General features: G+C 28.4%; 1 protein-coding gene across 1 annotated transcript; it reads right to left on the bottom strand.

The window, feature by feature from the left end:
* Positions 1-5: 5 nt before the first annotated feature.
* On the bottom strand, positions 6-20,227 carry LOC109606393 (aminopeptidase N-like). Its single transcript, XM_049965354.1, has 12 exons — positions 20,014-20,227; positions 4,750-5,053; positions 3,207-3,539; positions 3,003-3,158; positions 2,470-2,953; positions 1,986-2,408; positions 1,476-1,931; positions 1,237-1,421; positions 1,016-1,186; positions 658-801; positions 517-598; positions 6-462 (listed from the first exon to the last, which is right to left on the bottom strand). The coding sequence occupies exons 1-12, from the start codon at positions 20,036-20,038 to the stop codon at positions 301-303; spliced, it is 2,925 nt and encodes a 974-aa protein (XP_049821311.1). The 5' UTR covers positions 20,039-20,227; the 3' UTR covers positions 6-300.
* Positions 20,228-22,065: the final 1,838 nt, after the last annotated feature.

Genomic DNA, 22,065 nt, shown 5'->3' with positions numbered 1-22,065 from the left:
AACACTTATATTAAAATCATATATTTTATGCAATATAAATAACAAAATAAATTAAGTAGCACTTAGATACATATTAAAAAATATACATTGCATTCAAAATTTAACACATACACAAACTGACGTCTTCTAAAAATGTGAGATGCTTCAATTGTAACGTCAAATAAAAATATAAAAACTATGCTATATAAACCTATACAAGTGATATCAATTAGTTGAATATAGGAATATAACGCGTGAGTCTTATACGTTGTATATACAGGATTGACTAACTACGTGATAGAATTAAATACTGTGTAAATTTTAAAAGTCGTAATTGTTTTTGTGGTCGCTCAACCATTTCTCCACATTGTCGTAATTTTTATCCATCCATTCGACGTTCGCTTTTATCTTTTGTATGGCACTGTCGAACGCCTGGGTGGTCGTACTGATATTGTCTTTGATGCTATCCCTGAATCGAATAAACTGAAACCCATCCAAATTAGAATAATCAATTTACCCGAATAATTTTGTACGTACTTCTTCCAATTGGAATTCTGTGTTCATATTTGGCGCTAGAGATTTAATCATTTTAGCTAAAATGTTAAAACCATCGCCATACCTAAAAACCACAATGGGTAGATTAATATTTAGTATTTTGATCTGTCTGTGGTTACTCACTGTTCTTGCAGTTTGTTCCAGTTACGTCTTAAAAAGTCGAAAGCGAGTGTCGTACCGATTTTGTTACGCGACACCGAGGCAAAAACCCTATCAGCATCTTGTATCCTAATACTGGAATTTTCATCAATCAATTTATCCAAATATCTACAATAACATTGAACGTGTGAGCCCAATTAGGTCTGTTAAACTACGAGCTAAAGCCTATCTATTTTCTGATATTTTTATCTAGTTTGACTACTTCACACACACAAACCTGTTAAATCCATATCTTAGAATCTTATTAGAAATTAACACAGTTAACTTGAACCATTGATTCGTTTGGGAAGAAGTAAATTAGTTAAAGTTTTGATTCGTTTACCTGGAGAGAAGCCATGACTCTTTGGTACAACCTAAAGCGTCCAACAGGACGTTTCTTTCAGCTGGAATTTGGGTAGCCAAATACTGATCGTAGGCAAAGTTCCATTCGAATCTGTTTCCCTCCCTTATGGCTGTACAATAAACGATTTCCCTCAAATTCGGTGGAATAACTCTAAAACAAGTCGATTACAGTCTAATTGAATCAATATTTATGTAAATTACTTTTTTCCGCCGGTGGCCATCCAATCTCTGTACATTCCTCTCGCTTCGTGCACACACTGTGACTCTGAACTTTTGCAGGACCAATTCAGAACAACTGTACGTATCCTTTTGGTCAGATAATCATCACCGTTATCGGTCAAGTCTACCAGTCCGTAAGTATTTCTGAAAATTGTTTGATGGAACTCCTGAAACCGTACTTGAATTATTAAACTACCCAAATCAAACACTCGTGGACTTACCTGAAAAAGACCGAAAGCTGGTGTGTTGGACAGAATGTTGTAAAGGAACAATAATTTGTTCAGAGCAATCATAGTAGGAACGAAAATAACGTACATATCTCTCGTAGCCATAACAGAAATCATTCTCAAGGGTATATCATAGGATAGGAGGTTGGCTCGAGCCAAATCCATCGAATCACTGATCAACTGAGCTCTAATCAAAGGATCTAGTTTCATAATATTAGTGATTAAAGCCCGCCAGTTAGTTTCATCGTAATTCACGATGTAGTACCCGGATTGGTTCATGTTCAGCAAGTACCATTCATTGAAATTTAGATCTGTTGTTGTTGATTTTTCCCCGCGTAACCAAACCGAGGGTTTCGTTTCGTTGAAATTCTTTTGCAGATCGGTTGTTATTGAAATCGGCACCCACCACGTGGCATCATGCTCTTCGGAACTGGTGTACAGGAACCGTTTCTAAGAAAAACATTGTTAAATACTAAAACAACCTAAGAACATTGGATATTTTACCTGAGAAATGGTTAACGTTTTTCTTTTGCGGTCGGCTATGGCAGTGATCACAGGAAATCCGGGCTGCTCCGTCCAACTGTCCATAATAACTTTAACGGTGTCGCTCTCGTTTAACACCTTCGCTTTGTGTCCCTCCTCGGTTAAACTCCTGAACAAATCGTCCCTATCGGCGTTGCCGTACTTGTATTGGTTCAGGAAATTGATCAGGCCGTTCTTGAAAGCTTGCTCACCGAGGAAGTGGTTCATCATGCGGATGAGGCAGGCTCCTTTGGCGTACGAGATTTCGTCGAAAGTCTGGCGGATTTGGCGGCTGTTTGTGACGGTGAAAGAGATCGGCCTGGACGACTCCAAGGCATCGATATCGAAGGCCCTTGCTGTCTCTGAAGATATGAATTCGTCGATGATTTTCCAATTGGGTTTCACCTTCAAACAACCACAATAACACATCAAAATAAATTGTGCTTTTACTTGATCGTATTCTTACGTGATTGATTCCAAGGTACTCCAAGTAAGTGGAGAAGCCTTCTTTTAACCAAAGATCGTTCCACCATTTGGGAGTGACCAAGTTTCCGAACCACTGGTGGGCGATCTCGTGCCCCAACACCAAAGCGATAGAAGTCTCTTGTTCAATGGTTGTGGTGGTGGGGTCGTATAGCAAACTACTCTCCCTAAACGTGATCAACCCCCAGTTTTCCATGGCGCTGAAACCGAACTCGGGCACCGCCACGATGTCGATTTTAGGCAACGGAAACGAGATGTTGAAGTAGTTTTCGAAGAACTTCAAGATTTTCGGAGCCAATTCATTGGCGTAAGCGGTCTGGTGCAGCAGATGAGGTTGCGACCAAACTCTGATGAAGCTGTCTTTGGGGCTTTGCGTCTCGATTTCGCCAACTATGAACGCCACTAAATACGTGGACATTTTCGGCGTCACCGGATAATGATCCCAATACCAATCTTTTTTCTCCACCCTAAAATAATCGGAATGTATTTGAGTGGGATGAAATAATATTAAATTACATTAGGTCGGTGTTGTTCAAAGGCATGTTGGACAAGCTGATCATGGTTGCTGGCCTGGCGATGCTGATGGTGAAACGGGCCTTAAAGAAGGGCTCGTCGAAACATGGGAAGGCCCTCCTTGCATCTGTTGGGGAGAACTGGGTACTTGCAGCATTTCTAAAACATTTCAAGTAAATAAATAGCATAATCATCTTTGCGACTTACTTTTTGATATTGTTGATCTCATCGTTGTATGAAATCTCGTAAAAGCCCTGCAGATGTTTGTTGAGTTGGCCATTAAACTTCAGATCCAATAAATATTCCTGGCCTGATTTTAGTGTGTCTCCCAGTGTTATTTTATATCTATGACCTTCGATATATTCTTGGTTTTTGACAGGGAGAGTTTTAGCATCCTTGGTCTTTACGACAACTGAATCCTCATCGATTTTGATCTCGTTTAGATGAAAGATTATGGACCTGGTGTCTTCTACTGCATTCAGTGTTATCGTCACCGTTCCTGTTGTTTTTGAGTTGTCGAAATCTGGGATTATTTGGATCCTGTATAAGAAATAAATGTGATGTAAATCGCAGACAATGTATATTCAAACAAGCGCCCACAATCTAGCTTTTTGTTCGTTGAAACAAACAACGATCTGCATAAAACTAATTGTGTGAGTTGGCATTTACGATGGTATTTCTCTGCGTGGTGTAAAATTAAATATTTATGCGATAACGGCACGACATAAAAGTATTATTGACCGACCTTTATAGTCCGTTTCCAAATTGTTGGTTAAATGTACGAAATTTAAAAACTGGATTCGGTTCATTTATTTAATACTATGTACATTTGTCGTATGAGGAAAGGTTTTAAAAAAATAAACCAAAAAGAGGATGTTTACATCATCCCGATTATTGAGACACACACCAAAAAAATAGTGAGAGCACATGTTGGCTTTTTGAACATTCGCCGAAAATACAAAAACACATTATTAAGTGGCTGTTACATCAACGATTTATCACCGGGTCGAATAACGCCAATAAATATGGATTCACTCGTTGGTGATTCACTACGATCAAAGAAGTCGAAAAACATAAATATTTGAAGTTGGACTCTTCATTTACGTGGTTTTTAAAGTGTATAATTAGATCGTGTAATCGAAGTGCTTAAGTAAGTTTACATAAAAGTGGATTTGCCTTATGTAACAGCCGGTTCGTCGACCTTAAACTTGGAATTACATGTTAAATATTTATTCGTCTACGTCAATTTTTTCTTAACGCAAGATTTCTTAAGTCATTCGTTGCCTGACTTGAATTTAATAAACTGTAAACCCGTTCACTTTCGGCAGTCAAAAGGAGGATGTAACAAATTGTTACACTTTTAAAACTTCCCAGGTGCTTCTAAACAAATCGAAAATAACTGAAGACCTAGTTAAACGGAATCCGCGGAAGCAATATTTACATTGTCGAAGCGAAAATAGATCCCGTTGATAATATGCAATAACTTAACGCTTTCATATTTTGTCGCCCGCAGTTTTTTGGCCCAATTCTACCCCGTACTATTATTAAAGATGACTCCTGTGTTCTTGACCTTTCCGGTTGCACACCTGACCCAATTTCCTAAATTTATTAGGGCAACCGTGCACATTTTACGAGTAAACGTATCCTGACGTTTCCTTTCCATTTAGGCGGACTAATCCAAACAATTATGTTGATATAATTAGCTGCGTACGTCCGAATCGGTTATAATAACTATTTATAGACTCCTCACCTATAATGTGTGGGTAACAAACTCCTGGGTAACCTCTCGTCGATTTCGTCCGATTTAAGTGCCCCATTAGAGTTTGGATTGCTGGCCATCAATTTTCCGGGTGCGTCCATTTTCATTTCACTGCAATCACCGCGTGGCACGGTGAAGAACACGACAAGTCCGACTAGAACGGCGAGCAACACGGCACCGATCGCCATCAGGGTGCAAAGGGGTTTCGAGATGTGGACGCCCTTTTCGGAATTTTGGTTCACCGTGTACTTGTTGTGTTTGTGGTTGTTTTCCAGGTCCGCGGACGCTGGAACACCTGGAACAAGATCATATTTTTCATGTCTATGATCTGTCAAATTTTGACAGGGAATAATATAAGTAGGATGTCCTTTAACTAATTAGTCATTTATGATAGAAACTTGGGTCATTCAAAACTTAATAATAACTGAAATAAGAGTTAACAAACAACTTAGGATTTTATTTTAGATTTTATTCTATAATGTGCATTTTAAACAAATTTTGGTGGGTTGTTTAAGTAGAGAAGTCTAAAGAAGTACCTTATACGATACTTCGTGTACTTCAAAATCGTTGTAACTTTTATATTTCTTTTATAAAAATATAGTTTGCCCAGTATTTGTAGTCGAAAAAAGTTATCCCTTAAATATCTCATTAATTCTCAAAAATTGTACATTGTTGTAATATATTAATCAATTCGATAACAAAATTGCTAGATAAATAATCATTTTCTGAAAAATCTCAATAAATTACGTCATTATTTGTCTGAAAATAAATAGTCGTCCAACAAATTTTTATTAGAATATTGAATTAATAAAAATATTGCAATAGATGGCACATTATTCAATTCACTAAATGTAATAATTTAAATCAAAATATCTCGAAAACTGACGCTGTAGGAGATATTTATAAGATTTACCTTTCCCTACTAAAAGGACTGCATAGACAATAGTTTTATAAAATATTAAGATATTTCAAGAAATAAAAAAAAGTTATTAACTTTTGAATTTAAATTTAATTAAGGGACATCTAAACATCTTAAACAAAACAATTAAAATAAGTAAATATACATTGATTTGTACAAATACACTTTAAAAAATCATTTCGGCTAACAATGACTCACCCCCTTAACAAAATTATGTACCAAACAGAATAGAACAAAAATCACTAAACGCACTTAATTAATCAAATAATTTATGGTTTTATTAGTGGTTTTTCAAGTGGGAAACTGCATGATAGAAGTTCAACGACTGAAAGCACGAATCAAAAACCTGAAGTACTTGATTTCAAGATTCTACAACGCAACCATTTCTTGCCATGCATTTTTAAAATGCGTGGTTGAGAAAGTGGAATCCGTTGTGTGCATTTTAATTTTCGGTTGTATTTTTAAAATTGACACGAGCATAAATTTTATGTGTCACGATTTTAAAATTGGGTCGCGTTCATTAATATTTTATGCGAGCCATTTTAAATATAAAATATTGCCGACGACAATGACCATATTAGTTTTAATGTCTTGGTTTTAATTGGGTGAATTGGGGATTAGATAATCGTTGACCGTTTTCATAGCATAGATAATTTTATTACGTAAAACTGACGAAACCGGGAAACTATAAAGCTCATTCCAATGCTGGGGGTGACGGTTAATGAGCATTGTCACGCTCTTCAAGAGGTTTGTATTAAAATAATTAGCTGGCTGACTCATTGTTTTCTATTAAAAAATCCAATTTGCCCAATAAAACCTAATAGAATGTTATTAGACTTATCTATTGGGTGAAGTAGAGTCAATTCGTTGATTTGGAATCTTTATTGTTATATGGGCGCATAAATTAAACAGGCAAATATTTAAGAATCAATTTTGGACATACCTTTTGCATCTGCTAGCATAATTTAGGAATTTTATAACAATTATTCTTGTAGTCAAAACTAAACTGTTTTGTTAATTTGATACTGGCTAATGTTTATGATATGAACACGATTTTTCATCAGCAAATACGTTTTATTGTTTTCGTATATTTCAACAATTTGTCTCATACATGAGGACCAAAAATATATACTGAACGGAGAAAGGTATTGATTTTTATAACAATTGTAACTTGGATTGAACCACTTTTCTAGTTTATTTTGAACAAAATTTCATTTTCTGATCGCCGGTTATTTTCAATGAAACACTGTATATTTTAGGATTTTTAAATTTTACACGTAATTGTAAGTTATTGATTTTTTTTTCAAAAAAATTTGACAGATTAATGGTTTAACTAAAATATCTATAAACCATCAATTTTAATGGTAGAAAAGTCATTTTTAGCATATACGTTAATTAAGGACCATCTTATAAGAAACCGACATTACTAATCTCAAATTTTATACAGGGTGTTCGTCATTTATTTATAATTTTGTGCATAATTGTATTTAAAATTAATATATTAAATTGAATATAAAAAAAATTTGTCACTTTTGCTGAAATCAGAAATGAAATTGAGATAAAAATAAATGCCAAGTTTTAAAAAATTTGAAGTAGTTTAATTTAAAATTTCCAATCAGTACCATTTCTCTTTCTTCTTAAACTTCTAATGATTAAGTTAGATGATTCACTTGCATAATTTGAAATGTAATAAAATAAAAATAAAGCATTAAAATAATTATAGAAAGACAATGTCAGTGTTTTACTTCTTATAGTTAAAATTAGCAATAAAAATAGTTTTGTATTTAAACAATATATTAACTTAACTCAAATATTATATAATACAATTAATTACATAAAAATTAATATGTTTTTGAGATTATTAAAAATAAAGAAGAAGTTATTGATTTTTTTTAAGCTTTGACAGATTGATGGTTTAACTAAAATATCTATAAACCATCAATTTTGATGGTGGAAAAGTCATTTTTAGCATATACGTTAATTAAGGACCATCCTATAAGAAACCGACATTTTATATAGGGTGTGTACGTCATTTATTTATAATTTTAGCATTATTGTATTGAAAATTAGTATATTAAATTGAATATAAAAAATTTGATTTTTGCTGAAACCAGAAATGAAATTGGGATAAAAATAAAATTTGAAGTAGTTTACTTTAAAATTTCAAATCAATACCATTTATTTCCCTTTCTTCTTAAACTTCTAATGATTAAGTTAGATAAATCACTTTCATAATTTGAAAATAATTATAGAAAGACAATTTCAGTATTTTATCTCTGAATTAGCAATAAAAATAGTTTTGTATTTAAATTAACTTTCAAATATTATATAATACAATTAATTACATAAAAATTAATATATGTTTTTGAGATTATTAAAAATAAAAGAAAATAATTACCAAAATTTTAAAATATTGAAAAATTGTATAAAATCATTTATGTGTAGGAAAATAAAATTTATAAACCCAAATTATTTCGTTTTTTTATATTAATTATTTTTAAGGAGACAAACACCTGTTTTAAATCTCAATCAAGTTTGAAAAAAATAAAAAATAATAAAAAATACATAAAATTAAAAATAGCTCCAACTCACAAATGGAAGAAAAAAAATGAATTTACCTGTGTTCCCGTAATATCCGACCATGTTCTCGTTAGACCCTTGCGTCCCGCACGCGTTTTCGTCCCACTAATTAGCGTCGTTAATTAACACATTTTCGACGTCCCGTCAATTTCGCACGGGACACGAGCCACACGCCGACTGAACCGGGTTTCAGCGCGTCAACGTTCCAACCGGAAGTGTCTTGATCCCGGCTCGCACGAAAACAATCCCGCGACTCCGTGTCGATTTAGCCCCAGATCGGACTGAAATTACGCGCGCGATGCTTTTGACAACTGAAACTGAAATGTTGTTTGGTTTTGTGTTGCGGTTGTTCTCGGGAAATGATGACAAAATTTTATTTTCGTACGTCCCAAAATATTATCTTTTGATGTTTGGGCTTGCTAAAGAGCGGCGTTTATTGTGCTCCTTTGTTTTAGAAAATTGTTTAAAAAATCTAAATATGATTACTTATTCTATTGTTTTGTATATTAAAAATTACATCTAAAGAAAATTACATTAAAATTAATTATAATTAAAAAGAGGAGTAATTTAATTTATGTATGTATTAAAATTAATAATAATAGAGACGACTATTTTATGTGTAAAACATGTATGTAAATTGAGAAATTGAAAAAAATAAATAACTCTTAAAATCATTTTAATTTATAAAATAAAACCATTATAATATATATAACCCCAATCAATGTGTAAAATCTACAGAATTAAGAAGTATATAATACACAAAAATGTATTATTTTTATATAAAATGCATAAATTTTTAAGTTATGAGATTTACAAAATTTTATTTATATTATAAATTTAATAATTAAAAAAATAAATTAGTTATTTTATGAACAATATAAAGAATTTAAAAAATATAAAATAACAAATATTTTAAAATTCATAAAATGAAATGAATTAAACACAGAAATTCCATAAATTTAAAAAAATATACAGAGTGATTCACTTTACTTATTCATTAAATTGATTGATTTATTTATATAATGCATAAAATTTGTAAAGTGATCTTAAAATGTAAAAATTAGGCTCTCCTATGTGTATTATTTAATATATCAAAAAAGTAAGCATCAATAAGGAACATCCCATATAAAATTTGGTTAACGTGTATGCCAAAGAATAACTTTCTATTAACAAAATTTGTGGCTTTTCAAACATTTTAGTTAATGTCAAAATTTTTTGAATAAAATATAGTAACTCAAAAACTATTGGGGTAGGCATAGAACATGGTTTAGTCATTTGGCACATAGAATTAAAAATTCAAAAGTATACAGGGTGTTTCATTGAAAAGAACTTAGTTAATGAAATTTCCGTCGAAACCAAAAATTAAATTTTGTTAAAAAAAATTCAAACAAATACTTTTTTTATTCTCCACAAACTACTGTATGAGGTAGATGAATCATCCTGTATATTGCTGTTTTTTTTGCATCATTTAGTGTTCTATATTATTTTTGGCTAAAAAAATGTTCTAAAAGTCTAAATATATATAAAGAATAGCAACAAAAATTTGTGGTTAAATAGGATTATTAATTGCATTTAAGTTATTTTGGCAAGAACAGTTTTGGATAAAAGCATTGATGACATTATTTTGCAGAATTATTTTCAGCCTCGTTGTGATCCAAAAATATTGTTCAGTAATACGTTTATTTTCGAATTTTATTATGTCACATGCATGTTTTTTATTTAATTTTTACCAATTTGCATTCAACAAAAATTGCGCCGGAAACAAAATCATTGCAAATGCATTTCTAATAATATCCCAACGAAGCATGTATTACTACTAGACTTTGTACAAAGTACATTTTACATACAGATCTTATCCGCCTTCTTTAATAAAGATAAACAAAACAAAAGACTGAAATATTACATCAGACAGGAAATTGATAACCCTAAAAAGTCATAAAAGTTTATCCAAACAGATTCGACTCAACTTAAGAAATTTTAAAGTTAATAAAGAGTGTCCAAAAATAAGGTTACAACTTTTGTTACGAAAATAAAATTTATTAATTGACCGTTTGGATTAGATAACTAAAAAGTTGGCACGGGACGCAAAAATATTTATTTCATTAATTGGCATCCATTATTTGAGGAACAATGTAAACATAATGAATCACGTTAAAATTGTTTCAATTTTTCATTCATATTATTTTAGCAATAATTCGTACGAAATTTTTAATTTGTATTTACCAAAACTTATGCAATGCATGTCTTGATCGATGAGGTTTATATGAAATAAATTTGTTAAAACATTCCAGAACTGAGAATCGAGTCATCTGTTTGCGTTAACAAACGTGTTTGATCTTTGTGTATAATGGGGTAATGAACGCATTTCTATTAATCCCTTGCACTTCCTCATATGAGTCGTTAAGTCCTGATTGAATGGAATAATTACGAACACTTAAGAAGCGTAATTTAGATTCCTCAAAAGCAAATAGCAAATTACTGTAACATCTATAAAGTCACAAATAGAAATTTAATAATCTACTTCTAAAAGTTATAAACTTTTTAAAATCTTACTACATTTTTATAATTCAAAATTATTTATTATTATATTTTTTAACTTCAAATAAAAAGATCTGCTCCCATAAAATCTTGCTACTTTGTTTTCATCTTATTTTTATGTAATTAATTTTTTCAATATTTATTAAAATTTCATTAATCTATAAAGTGACAAATAAATTTAAAAATCTACTCCTATATATATTATAATACGAAATTGTTTAATATTTTTTATTCACTAATAAGAATTTAAAAATCCACTTTCATATTTATATTATTATTAAAAACCTTTTTATAATTCACTATTTCATAATATAAAATCAAAAACAGGAATTCAAAAATCTATTTCTATATTTATAATAAATAAAAATCTTACTATTTCATTTCTTTATAAAATCACAAACAGTAATTTAAAATATTATTTTTTATAATACAATACACAAATACAAATTTCAAAATTTACTCCTATGTTTATAAATTTATTATTTATTTATTAAAATCTTATTTCTTCATTCTTATGATTGAAGATTTTCTTAAATTTCATTCTTCTATAAAATCACAAATTGGAATTTAACCAAACAAAAATTACACCAAGATTCTTTAATTTTTTTAATAACAAGTGGGAATTTAATAATCGACTATTATAATTATGATTTATTAATCAAAATTGTAATTTATTTATTAAATTTTTCTAAAATTCAAATTCAGATTTCTATATTTATAATTTCTTAAATCAAACTATTTTTTATGATTTTAAGATTTTCATAAATTTCATTCTTCTTTAAAATAACAATATGAATTCAATAAAATTCTCATTACTTCTTATTTTCTTTATATTTTAATCACCTATACAATCACACCTACATTTATGATTTAGTAAAAATTTATTTTTCTTTTCAATGATTAAAGTTTCGTTCTCTTGTAAAATCATATATAGAAATTTAATACAATCTTAAATTTATTTTTTTTCTAATTATTTTAAATTCGTTCCAACTATAAAATCAAAAATAGAAATTTAAAAAACTACTTTTATAATTAAAATTTATTAAAAACATTCTTCTATAAAATCACAAATTGGAATTTATCAAAATGAACATTATATCAAGATTCTTTAATTTTTTAACGGCAAATGGGAATTTAAAAATCGATTATAATTATAATTTATTAAAATGTTACTTACAACTATGTTAACGATTTGTTTCAATTTTATTCGTTTAGAAAATCACAAATACAAATCCATTTCTATACTCATAATTTATTTTTAATTTTCTTTCTTATTATTTAAAATTTCATTAAATTTCGTCCTTCTGTTAAATCACAAATAGGAATTTATTGAAATTTACTACTATAAAATTTATTACAATTAATCAATTTTTTTTATATTTTTTGTTTACTTAAAAATCTTCTTCATAATTGTAATTTATTATTATATTTTTCTATAATTTAAATTCAGATTCCTATATTTATAATTTCTTAAAATCTTACTTCTTTTTTATGATTTTAAGATTTTCATAAATTTTATTCTTCTTTAAAATAAGAATATGAATTTAATAAAATCTCACTACTTTTTATTTTCTTTATACTTTAATCACCTATATTTATGATTTAATAAAAATTTATTTTTCTTTACTATGATTAAAGTTTTTTCTAAGATTCGTTCTCTTATAAAATCATGTATAAGAATCTAATACAATCTATTTAATTAATTTATTTTTTTTTTCTTTTTTATGACTGAAAATTATTTCAAAAATAGAAATTTAAAAAAATACTCCTATAATTAAAATTTATTAAAGGCTTAATACTTATTTATTTATAATTCAAGATTTATTTTAATATCATAATAAAATGTGAAAATATACAAAATTTATAAAAGCAAAAGGTATATAAAATTAAAACCACAAATAAATATTGGACCATTTACACTAACTGTGTTTTGCCATTTCAATTACATTCCCTAAATAAAATCTAATTTTAATTTTATATGTAATTAAATATTTAATTATGTAATGAAACTGGTAATTTTTGCGTAAAATAAATATGTGAAGGCGCCGTGTCTAATATAAGGAACTGATGCGATTCGCGATATTTAAATACCTGACTTATTTATAACTTTATGTATGTTTACAATCTAGGTGAATGTAAATATGTATTTTTGTTCAAACTGTTTAAAAATTCAAGGCCTGCAGACTGATGATGATGAACATGTGACTGTTTCTTCAAATTTTCCGTTTTATAAAATCACGATTTTCACCAAATTTTAATTAGCATAATCCATCCAGTAAAAATAATGTTATGTATTTAATGACAAGAGTGAGCTTTTAATCCGCTTAATTATTCCATCACAAACGTCGCCACACATTTAGCCGCATTGTCATAAACCCAGATAAAGTGGATTAAACAAACAACATTGCGAGCGAAAAATTAAATAAACCAGGTCGCAATTATGGTGTTAAGAATAAATAATTGTTTGAATTGAAAAATCGGAAAACGTATTCAGGAGTGACTTTCAACCGATCACGAGTTTATTAGTCGCCCACAAATGCGAAACGAAACTAATTAATTACATCTATTCTAACTGTTGTGCGCTAAACATCCGTAGGCTTGCAACGATGCAGTTTGCATTTAAATGGCGAAATTTTTCAAGGGAAAACAACAAAAACATTTGTGAAAAAGAAAATTCGATATATTTTCGTAATCACTTGTATTTATCCAATATGCGTTTCGAGTAAAATAAATATTTGAAATTGCATTTACGATTTGAGTATTACACATAATTATTTTGGTTACGAATATTTTCAATAATGACCTAATATACAAATCCAAAGCAGAATCAACGCCAACTTTTAATTTTTCTAATTTCTAATGCACTCGAAGCGATGCAAGTTGTTCAAAGTGATTTATTTACAATGCGTACATCTCACAGTGCCTCAAACGATTATGGTATTTTAATTGATGTACTGATTAAAGATTTTTGAATGTTTACAGGAACCATTTAAACATCTGTTTCAAACTATTAATGAGTATATAATTGAAAATTAAGTTAAATTGTTTTAAATTGTCATATTGTGGAAGAACTCTTTAATAATAATTTGATATATACAATTATATTAAATGTACAGAATAAAATGAATTGTATAAAACATATAAAATCTATAGAAGAAATTGCATCTGTAAAATGCACAAAAAATATAAATTCTAGAATATAATAATAAATGTATAAATATTAATAATAAAAAAAAAATATAAAATTCTATGAAATATATAAAATTTAAAAAATCAATACAATATACAAAATTTATTTGTAAAATCTATAAATAATATGAAATCTGATAAAAATGTGTAAAACTAAACTTAACAGATAAAATCTATAAAATATTAAAATTATCATTTTTCTTCTCTATAAAATCGATAAAAATCTGAAAAACATGTAATTTATATAAACATATATAAATTAATTTATATTATATTTTATATATATAACTGAATGTTTATATTTTTTTAATCATTTTAAAAATAAATAAATAAATGAAAAATCTTTGCAAAGTTTTTACAAAGAATCAAATAAATTTAAAATCTCTGAAACGTATAAAATTCATAAAATTAATAAAATAAATAATATTTATAGAAAAAAGTTATTAAATTCAGAATAACTATAAATTCTCTAAAATGTAAAAATACACTAGATCTGCTAAATTGTGTGAATAAAATCTATAAAATAAATCAAATATATGAATTATCAAGTTTATACTTGTATGTTCTCTTTATTAATCTTTTAAATATAAACAAATAAGTTTAAAATCTGTAAAAACGTATAAAATGAATAAAATGTATGGAAAAAAATTATTAAATTAACAAAATCTATAAATTATCTAAAATGTTCCATCTATAGATATATAAAATTTACAAAATTAATTAAATATATAAAATTATATAATAGAATAAAATCTATAAAGGATCTATACGACCTTAAAAAGTATAAAATATACAAGGTGTGGTAAAATAATATTTATAAAAAGAAAAAAATCTATAAATTTATGTAATATATAGAATAAAATACTTTAAAAATGGTCAAAGAAGCTTAAAATCGTAGAAATATATAAAATGTATAAAACCAAAAAATAAATCTGCTAATTCTATAAAATAAAATAAAATAATAAAATTAATAAAAAAATCTATAAGAATCTCTAAAAATTAAAGCAATTAAAATGTTTATTTTTCTTTAATTAATTAAAGCTTTTAAAAAAACTCTAAAACGTACAAAATTCATAATATCAATAAAATAAATGAAATTTAAAGAAATTTTTTTTTAAAATCATATACTCTATAAATCTCTAAATTGTTCCATCTATAAATACATAAAACTCATTTTATGAGTCCAATTAAATGTATAAAATTTATGAGAATAAAAAATCTATAAGGCCCTAAAAAGAAGAAAATATATATAATGTAAATGAGAATAAAATTTATGAAAGGCAAGTCTATAAAAATTATACCGTATCAAAAATGATGAGCGTGTCTACTCGCATATTGAGACGGAACATCAATACCCCTTTGTAAACAAAAAGGAAAGATATACATGCAATTATGTGGGCGGGCCGAACTGACTGGAGGGGATCATTTGGTTTTGCTGCGTTTAGCATGCGGTTCGTCTCCGCAGACGAGTCGGTGTCTTTGAACACATTATTTAATTATTTTTAGTTTTTTTTTACTTATGCATTTATTTATTTAATTTAATTTTTGGGATACATTTTTATTTTGTAAAAAGTAGTTTCATTTTACAGATTGAAGATTATACAAAGTTACGGAATTTAAATGGAGCATCCGAAGAACTCGAACTACATCCCTACGCATACGGAGAGTTACTAAATGCATTCGCAAAGATTAATTTACATTGTGCGCCGGCGCGCACCAGCACGGCGCATTGTCTCTGAGAGTAGGGATTCTTACTACCGGGCAAAACTTTTCTCTCTTTGTCGTGCATCCATCTCTTACAACATCCAGACACGAAGAGCATTTTTCGTACGGTATAATCTGTAGAATAAAAACTTTTAAAACTAAAGAAATTTAAAATATTCGAAATATACCGATAGAAAAGCGTCGACACTGAGTGTAAAAATGAGCAAATTTGCTCCGTAGTGGGAAACTATTGTCTTTGTCATACATGATGCCTTTCTCAAAATTTCAGTCGGATCAAACGATTTTCGATCGGTATATAATGAATAAATTCAATAAAATGAACAAACAAAGATAATGAATAAATGAAATAAAATTTATTTCTATAGAATTTTTTTTTTAACAGAAAATCAATAAACCTGAATTATTTTTTAATTAACAAATTAACGCTTTTAAACGTGTAGAAAGACCCTATAAAATGAATGAAATTTACAGAATAAAATTTGTAAAAATCACATGTATGAAATCTATTTTTATTATTATCATTAATATTAATCTTATTATTTTTTGATAAATTAAAAATTGACCATAAAAAATAAACTGAGACATTTTCAGATTATGATTGTGATTATTTATTTATTAACTTTTGAGGATCACAAACGTTCTTGAACACATCCACATACAGGTAACTGGTGTCTTCATCTTCCAACGTGATTCTTTCCAAATTGAGCTCCACTGAGTATTGTTTCTGAGGTGGTAAAATGATAGTCGAAATAAAATCACCGAATCTAGCATGCAAACATTCCCTATACTCTACATAGTTACGATTCAAAGACGTTTCGTCGATCGTCGGATCGACTGAAAACATGTGAATCTGCGGTTGATTCTTTTTGGTGATCTTCAGTTTATCTTCGGTCAGTTCGTTCAATATGTAAAACTCGTCCGGGGTGTTAAAATAAACCTTGTTCGTTATCTGTTCGTTCACCGGCAGCCGGAAGAATAGCTCCGGTAAAATTTTTCCGAACTCCTCCTTCCTGCATTGGCCCAAACCGCCTATACCTATGTCGAACACGTTCGGCTTGTACAGAGAGAGGTTTTGCAATAGTTGAAAATTCACCGACATGTGTTTATCCTCGTTGGTCAAACTGAGTTCCGTCTTCAATTCGCTTTCGCACAAACGGATCTTCACTTCCACACTCCAGCTGAAATTCTTAATCGCGTTGGTGTAGGGTGTATCTTTGGCGGCGATCACGCACGAAACGTCTTTGTTTTTGTGTCTCATCGGCTCCTCTTTGACGTACCACAGTATCTTCCCCAGGAATCCGGTTTCCGCTCCGAAAGTTCTTACACCTACGTACGGGAACGAGTAGCTGATACCGCCAGGGATGTGCCTTGTGTAGTGTATGATCGATTGGGTGCTCATGTACAGTTGTTCGGCGTTTTTGATCCTCCAGGATGTTATGATGCCGCCGTGCAGGTTTATGGTGCAGGTCGTGAAGTGGCCGCGGTCCAGGGTTATCACCTGGTCTTCCACTTCTTTCTCGTCCATTTTTTTGAATGTCACATATACGGTGACATTGATGTAAAAGTAGGGAATGATTGAAATTGTGACATTAAATGTCTAATTTATGTTTTTGAAACAAATGTTAATCCTGGAAGTGATAAACTTAAAAACTAGACAAATAAATTAGATAAACAAACTTCAATGACACGATTTTACATAAATTAACAATGAATAGCAGTGTTAATTTTTGTGGCAATGATAAAAATGCTAATTTTTAACTCTTAAACATTATTGTACAACTTAAATGTTGTTATTATTTAGTGAAGGCCCATAAAATACGAAAATAACTTTATTATAATGATGAAAGTTATTTTAGTAGGTTAATAATAATAATAATATATTATTGTCTCGACTATTGCCCAAACCAATAATGCTAAAAATATAATAATAACTTGTCCACGCATTTAATTAAACTAATGGTTGAAGTGAGCAAAATTTTGGGCTTGCCTCTTTGATAAAATGAATTATGTTCATACAGTATCGATGCTGCATTAACAAATTGGGCCCGTTTTATTAGGTCAAGCTAATAGACCATTTCTCTAATCTAAAAATCCTGTCGTGAAGCCTTATACTTTTTTAAATTAGTTTCCATAAATACAAAGAGTAAGATTGGAATGTTCCACCTTCGGATCGGTGACAAAATGGTTTACTTTTCCTTAAAACCAGAAGTGGTGGGCGTATCATAAATTTTACAGTTATGTAAGTTAACAGAGAGCGATTCTTTCGCTTTCATTCACTCGAACTTGATTCCATTCAATCTTCAGGCGACTTTTCGCCGTTTTGTTAATTGTTTATAATTAAATCCTACACTAATAAAATGGTGGCGCAATTAATTTATAATCGATTTTATGTCGTGGGCGGAAAAATATCGGGTTTCCGCGTGATAAAGTGAAATTTGTACTGCGATTATTATTATCCAACAATTTTCCTTTCTATCGTAAACAATTTTATTACTGAAGAGGTTATTACGAATAAAACTTGTCTTTAAAATCACTTGAATCGCTAAAATATTTAAAATATCAAAAGTTTGATAAATGCCTTAACAAGAAATATACAAAAAACACTAAAAAAATTATTACAATGAAAATATTTTATGGATATAATATATTTTTGTTTTAAATTGTCCTATATTTTAATAAATTGAGAATTTTTCCCCAAATTCGGTGAACATACATATACATTATTCAATTATGAAATATATAGAGTAGTATATAAATAAAATTATGAAGGTAATCATTAAAACACTGGAAATATTTGAAATACCAATATTTTAATAAATACCTCAACAAAAAATTCGCTTTTAAACGTGTAAAAAGACCCTATAAAATGAATAAAATTTTCAGAATAAAATTTGTAAAAATCACATGTATTAAATCTATTTTTATTATTTAGTGAAGAGTTTATTATGAATTAAACTGTTGTCTTTAAAATCACTAGAATCACCAAAATATTTAAAATATCAAAAGTTTGATAAATGCCTTAACAAGAAATATACAAAAACACTAAAAAAAAATATTACAATGAATATATTTTATGGATATAATATATTTTTGTTTTAAATTGTCCTATATTTTAATAAATTTTTAGTTTATTTCCTCTTGAAATTGAGAATTTTTCCCCAAATTCATAACATACATATACATTATTCAATTATGAAATATATACAGTAGTATATAAATAAAATTATAAAGGTAATCATTAAAACACTGGAAATATTGAAATACCAATATTTTAATAAATACCTCACCAAAAAAAAGTTCTATAAAAAATCTTAATAAATTGCCCTAAATTTTAAAATCACTAGAATCAATAAAATATTTGAAGTACCATACTTTTAAATAATGCCTTTCCAAAAAATCTATAAAAAAAACACTTTATAAGATTATAAAAATTATAAAAAATTTTCCTAAATTTTAATAAATATTTTAGTTATTTAAAAAAAGTTTAAAACATTTTAAAATAATTTTACTCTTTTCCAGATATATATGAATAATGTTATGAAAGTACCTTAATAAGTATTAATGTCAGTAAAATCACTAAAATATTTGAAATATCAAAATTTTTATAAATGTCTTAATAAAAAATATATTTAAAAACCATAACACAATGAAAATATTTTATGAAGTAATCAAAATATACATAAGTATATGAAAGTTGTGAAAATAGTTTAATTAATTTTTTAATTTTGAGTATTAAAATATTGTCTTTAAAATCATTAAGATCACTAAAATATTTAAAATACCAAAATTTTAATAAACGTCTTAACAAAAAATTTATAAAAAAACACTAAAAATAATCTTTCAAAAAATATTTTATTTGTTTTAAAATTATAAAAATTGTCCTAACTTTTAATAAATTTTTTAGTTTATTTAAAATTGAAGAAAATCTAAAACATTTTAAAATAATTTTACTTTTAATATTAAATATGGAATATTAAATTATGGTATATATACAGAGGTATATGATTAAAATTATGAAAGTAATTTAAACAGTATTAAAGAATTGTCTATAAAATCATTAAGATCACTAAAATATACCAAAATTTGAATAAATGCCTTAACAATAATCAATAAGATTATTGATAATGGAAAAAAATGTATTTTTTAGTAATGAAAATATATTTTATTTGTTTTAAAATCATAAAAATATTTTTTGATATTTGATTAAAAGTTGTATATTCAGTGTAATGAAAATAATATATAAAATATTTAGATAATTAGACAAATAAACTATTCCAGGTACGATGTTGATCACAGAAACTTACTTGAATAATCAACTTTTCCAACCATCGTCAGTCCAACTTTTCACACCGTCACAAAAACCCAAAAAAAAAAAAAACTCACATACACCACCAACTTATGACACGCACATGACGCCACAAGCCACCGTAAGCCACAAACGCTGTTTTTTGCCAAGGGTCGGTGCGTTACTGCAACACCGGTACGACTGAAAACTAGAAAACTGGTACCCGACCGTGAATACCCGGTTTGCCCACCGATCGCGGTTCTATCATGGAAAATGACAAAGGACGCAACGCACGAACGAAAACTGCTTCGGGATCGTAAATTAAACTGTTATTAACATATGTGTGCGGTATTCGGTTCGGCATTATGTCATTTGCTTGCCCAAGACAATTGACCATAAAAACTAATTGCCCATTTACGTTAAAATATACGGTTTTAATTGAAGCTGCGAACTGATGACGATTTCGAGTCGGGACGTCACATTAAACTAGTTTTTGGTCCGTAGTGTGAATAATTTGTTAATGATAATGCGGTGACATTTCATTCGTAAATAAGATATCACCGAGTTAAGGAGATTAATTTATAAATAAGTATTTTTTATTAATTTTTTAATAACTGAGTTGTTTCTTTTTGAAACGTCGCATATTGTGTTATCATGGTTTTTATTCGTTTTAATGTTACAATAAAATTTTGTGGCGTTAAATTCTATTTAATTTCTAGCATAAATGAACAACTCTAACAAATTAACAATAACCTTGCGAATGTTTTATTGAATTGTTTTACGATTTCCAGTCGACTAAATAAATGTTTGCATTTTATATTGTTCAAAAATAAATATATACTGTTTAAATATAACTTTTAATTTATTCTTTCTACCATTTATTAACATCTTATTACTAATACATTTTAGAAGAAACACAGTTTGTGGTTAACTAGAGAACCATGAATAATCATTTATAATTATTTGCTTTTAAAAGTCTGCTGTTTCATGAATATAAAAGTTTTATATAATCCCACGAGGCCATCCAAAATAAAAACAAAAAATCAGGAAAAAGTCTTTTTTTCTACATACTCTCCTTTTAACTTGAAAAATATTTACTTTTGTTGTTTTATATATTGGGTATTGTTATTGTTTATATGAGTCTTTAAAAAAAGTTTTTTATCGACAATATGCTCCATCTCCTTATGGTCAGCAATTTTTTCAATTTTTTTAAATAGAAAATAGTCCGACAAGTCTACACCCAGCGAATACGTGTCAAAGCTCTTCTAACTTTAATTAGTAAATTTTAGACTGTAACGAATATGTAAAATGGCGGACTATCTTCATCTCCTTTTTTCACCAAATGCGGTTGTTTTCTCTTAATTTCAAGACTCAAATGTAGCAATAAGTTTGTATAATACAAACAATGAACAATGATTTGAAGAAAATCAATAATTATCCCAGCTTAAGGATTTTAGGTTCAATAAACAATCTTCTTTGATCTTATAATTGATGATGGGACTCTGAAAAGCATAACTACTAACATCTAAAGTCTCTAAGAAGAATTAATAACTTAAATTTAAAAAGGATGGAACCTTTTAAACCAGTAATGTAAAAAATAAGTATAAATTGACAGAAAATATTTAATTTAACATTGATACTTTGTACAATATCCTTTTTACTCTATAATTTCTGAACATCTTCGAATCATAGTCTCCGGCAACTTCCAAATATATGTCATGCCTATATTCCTCCAAGCTTCTTGAATTGCTGTGGAGAGTGCTTTTAAATATGTATAATTTTTATGTCGAACAATCCATCACAATTTTAGATTGTGGATGAAAATTGTTGTTTAATATATCCCTATATATAAATAGGTCCATCTATCATTCATCCGCACACCATCTTATAACTTTTACTGTACATAAAAACAGAAACCTTTTTTCAAAAAATCTCAAAAAACTGAGGCCATCACCAATTCATCAGAGATAGAACAGTCTGGGTCTTCTTTGGAAGAGGTTTTCCCCTTTTCGTCCTTTGTTTTGAAGGTCCTTTAACTTAAAAAATCTTTTATTGTGGCAAAATATATCGT

The sequence above is a fragment of the Aethina tumida genome, chromosome 3, assembly GCF_024364675.1.
Source record: "Aethina tumida isolate Nest 87 chromosome 3, icAetTumi1.1, whole genome shotgun sequence".
NCBI lineage: Eukaryota > Metazoa > Arthropoda > Insecta > Coleoptera > Nitidulidae > Aethina > Aethina tumida.
The sequence above is the reverse complement of the archived record's forward strand: the minus strand, read 5'-3'. Positions and strand labels throughout refer to the sequence as shown.

Bases quoted from the DNA above. Each gene is read 5' to 3' on its own strand.
- LOC109606393 (XM_049965354.1), bottom strand. From the start codon at position 20,038: ATGGTTGGAAAAGTTGATTATTCAA. The intron at 5,054-20,013 runs GTAAGTTTCTGT...ATCTTGTTCCAG, and splicing joins TGGAAAAGTTGATTATTCAA to GTGTTCCAGCGTCCGCGGAC. The intron at 599-657 runs GTGAGTAACCAC...TGTGGTTTTTAG, and splicing joins TGGAACAAACTGCAAGAACA to GTATGGCGATGGTTTTAACA.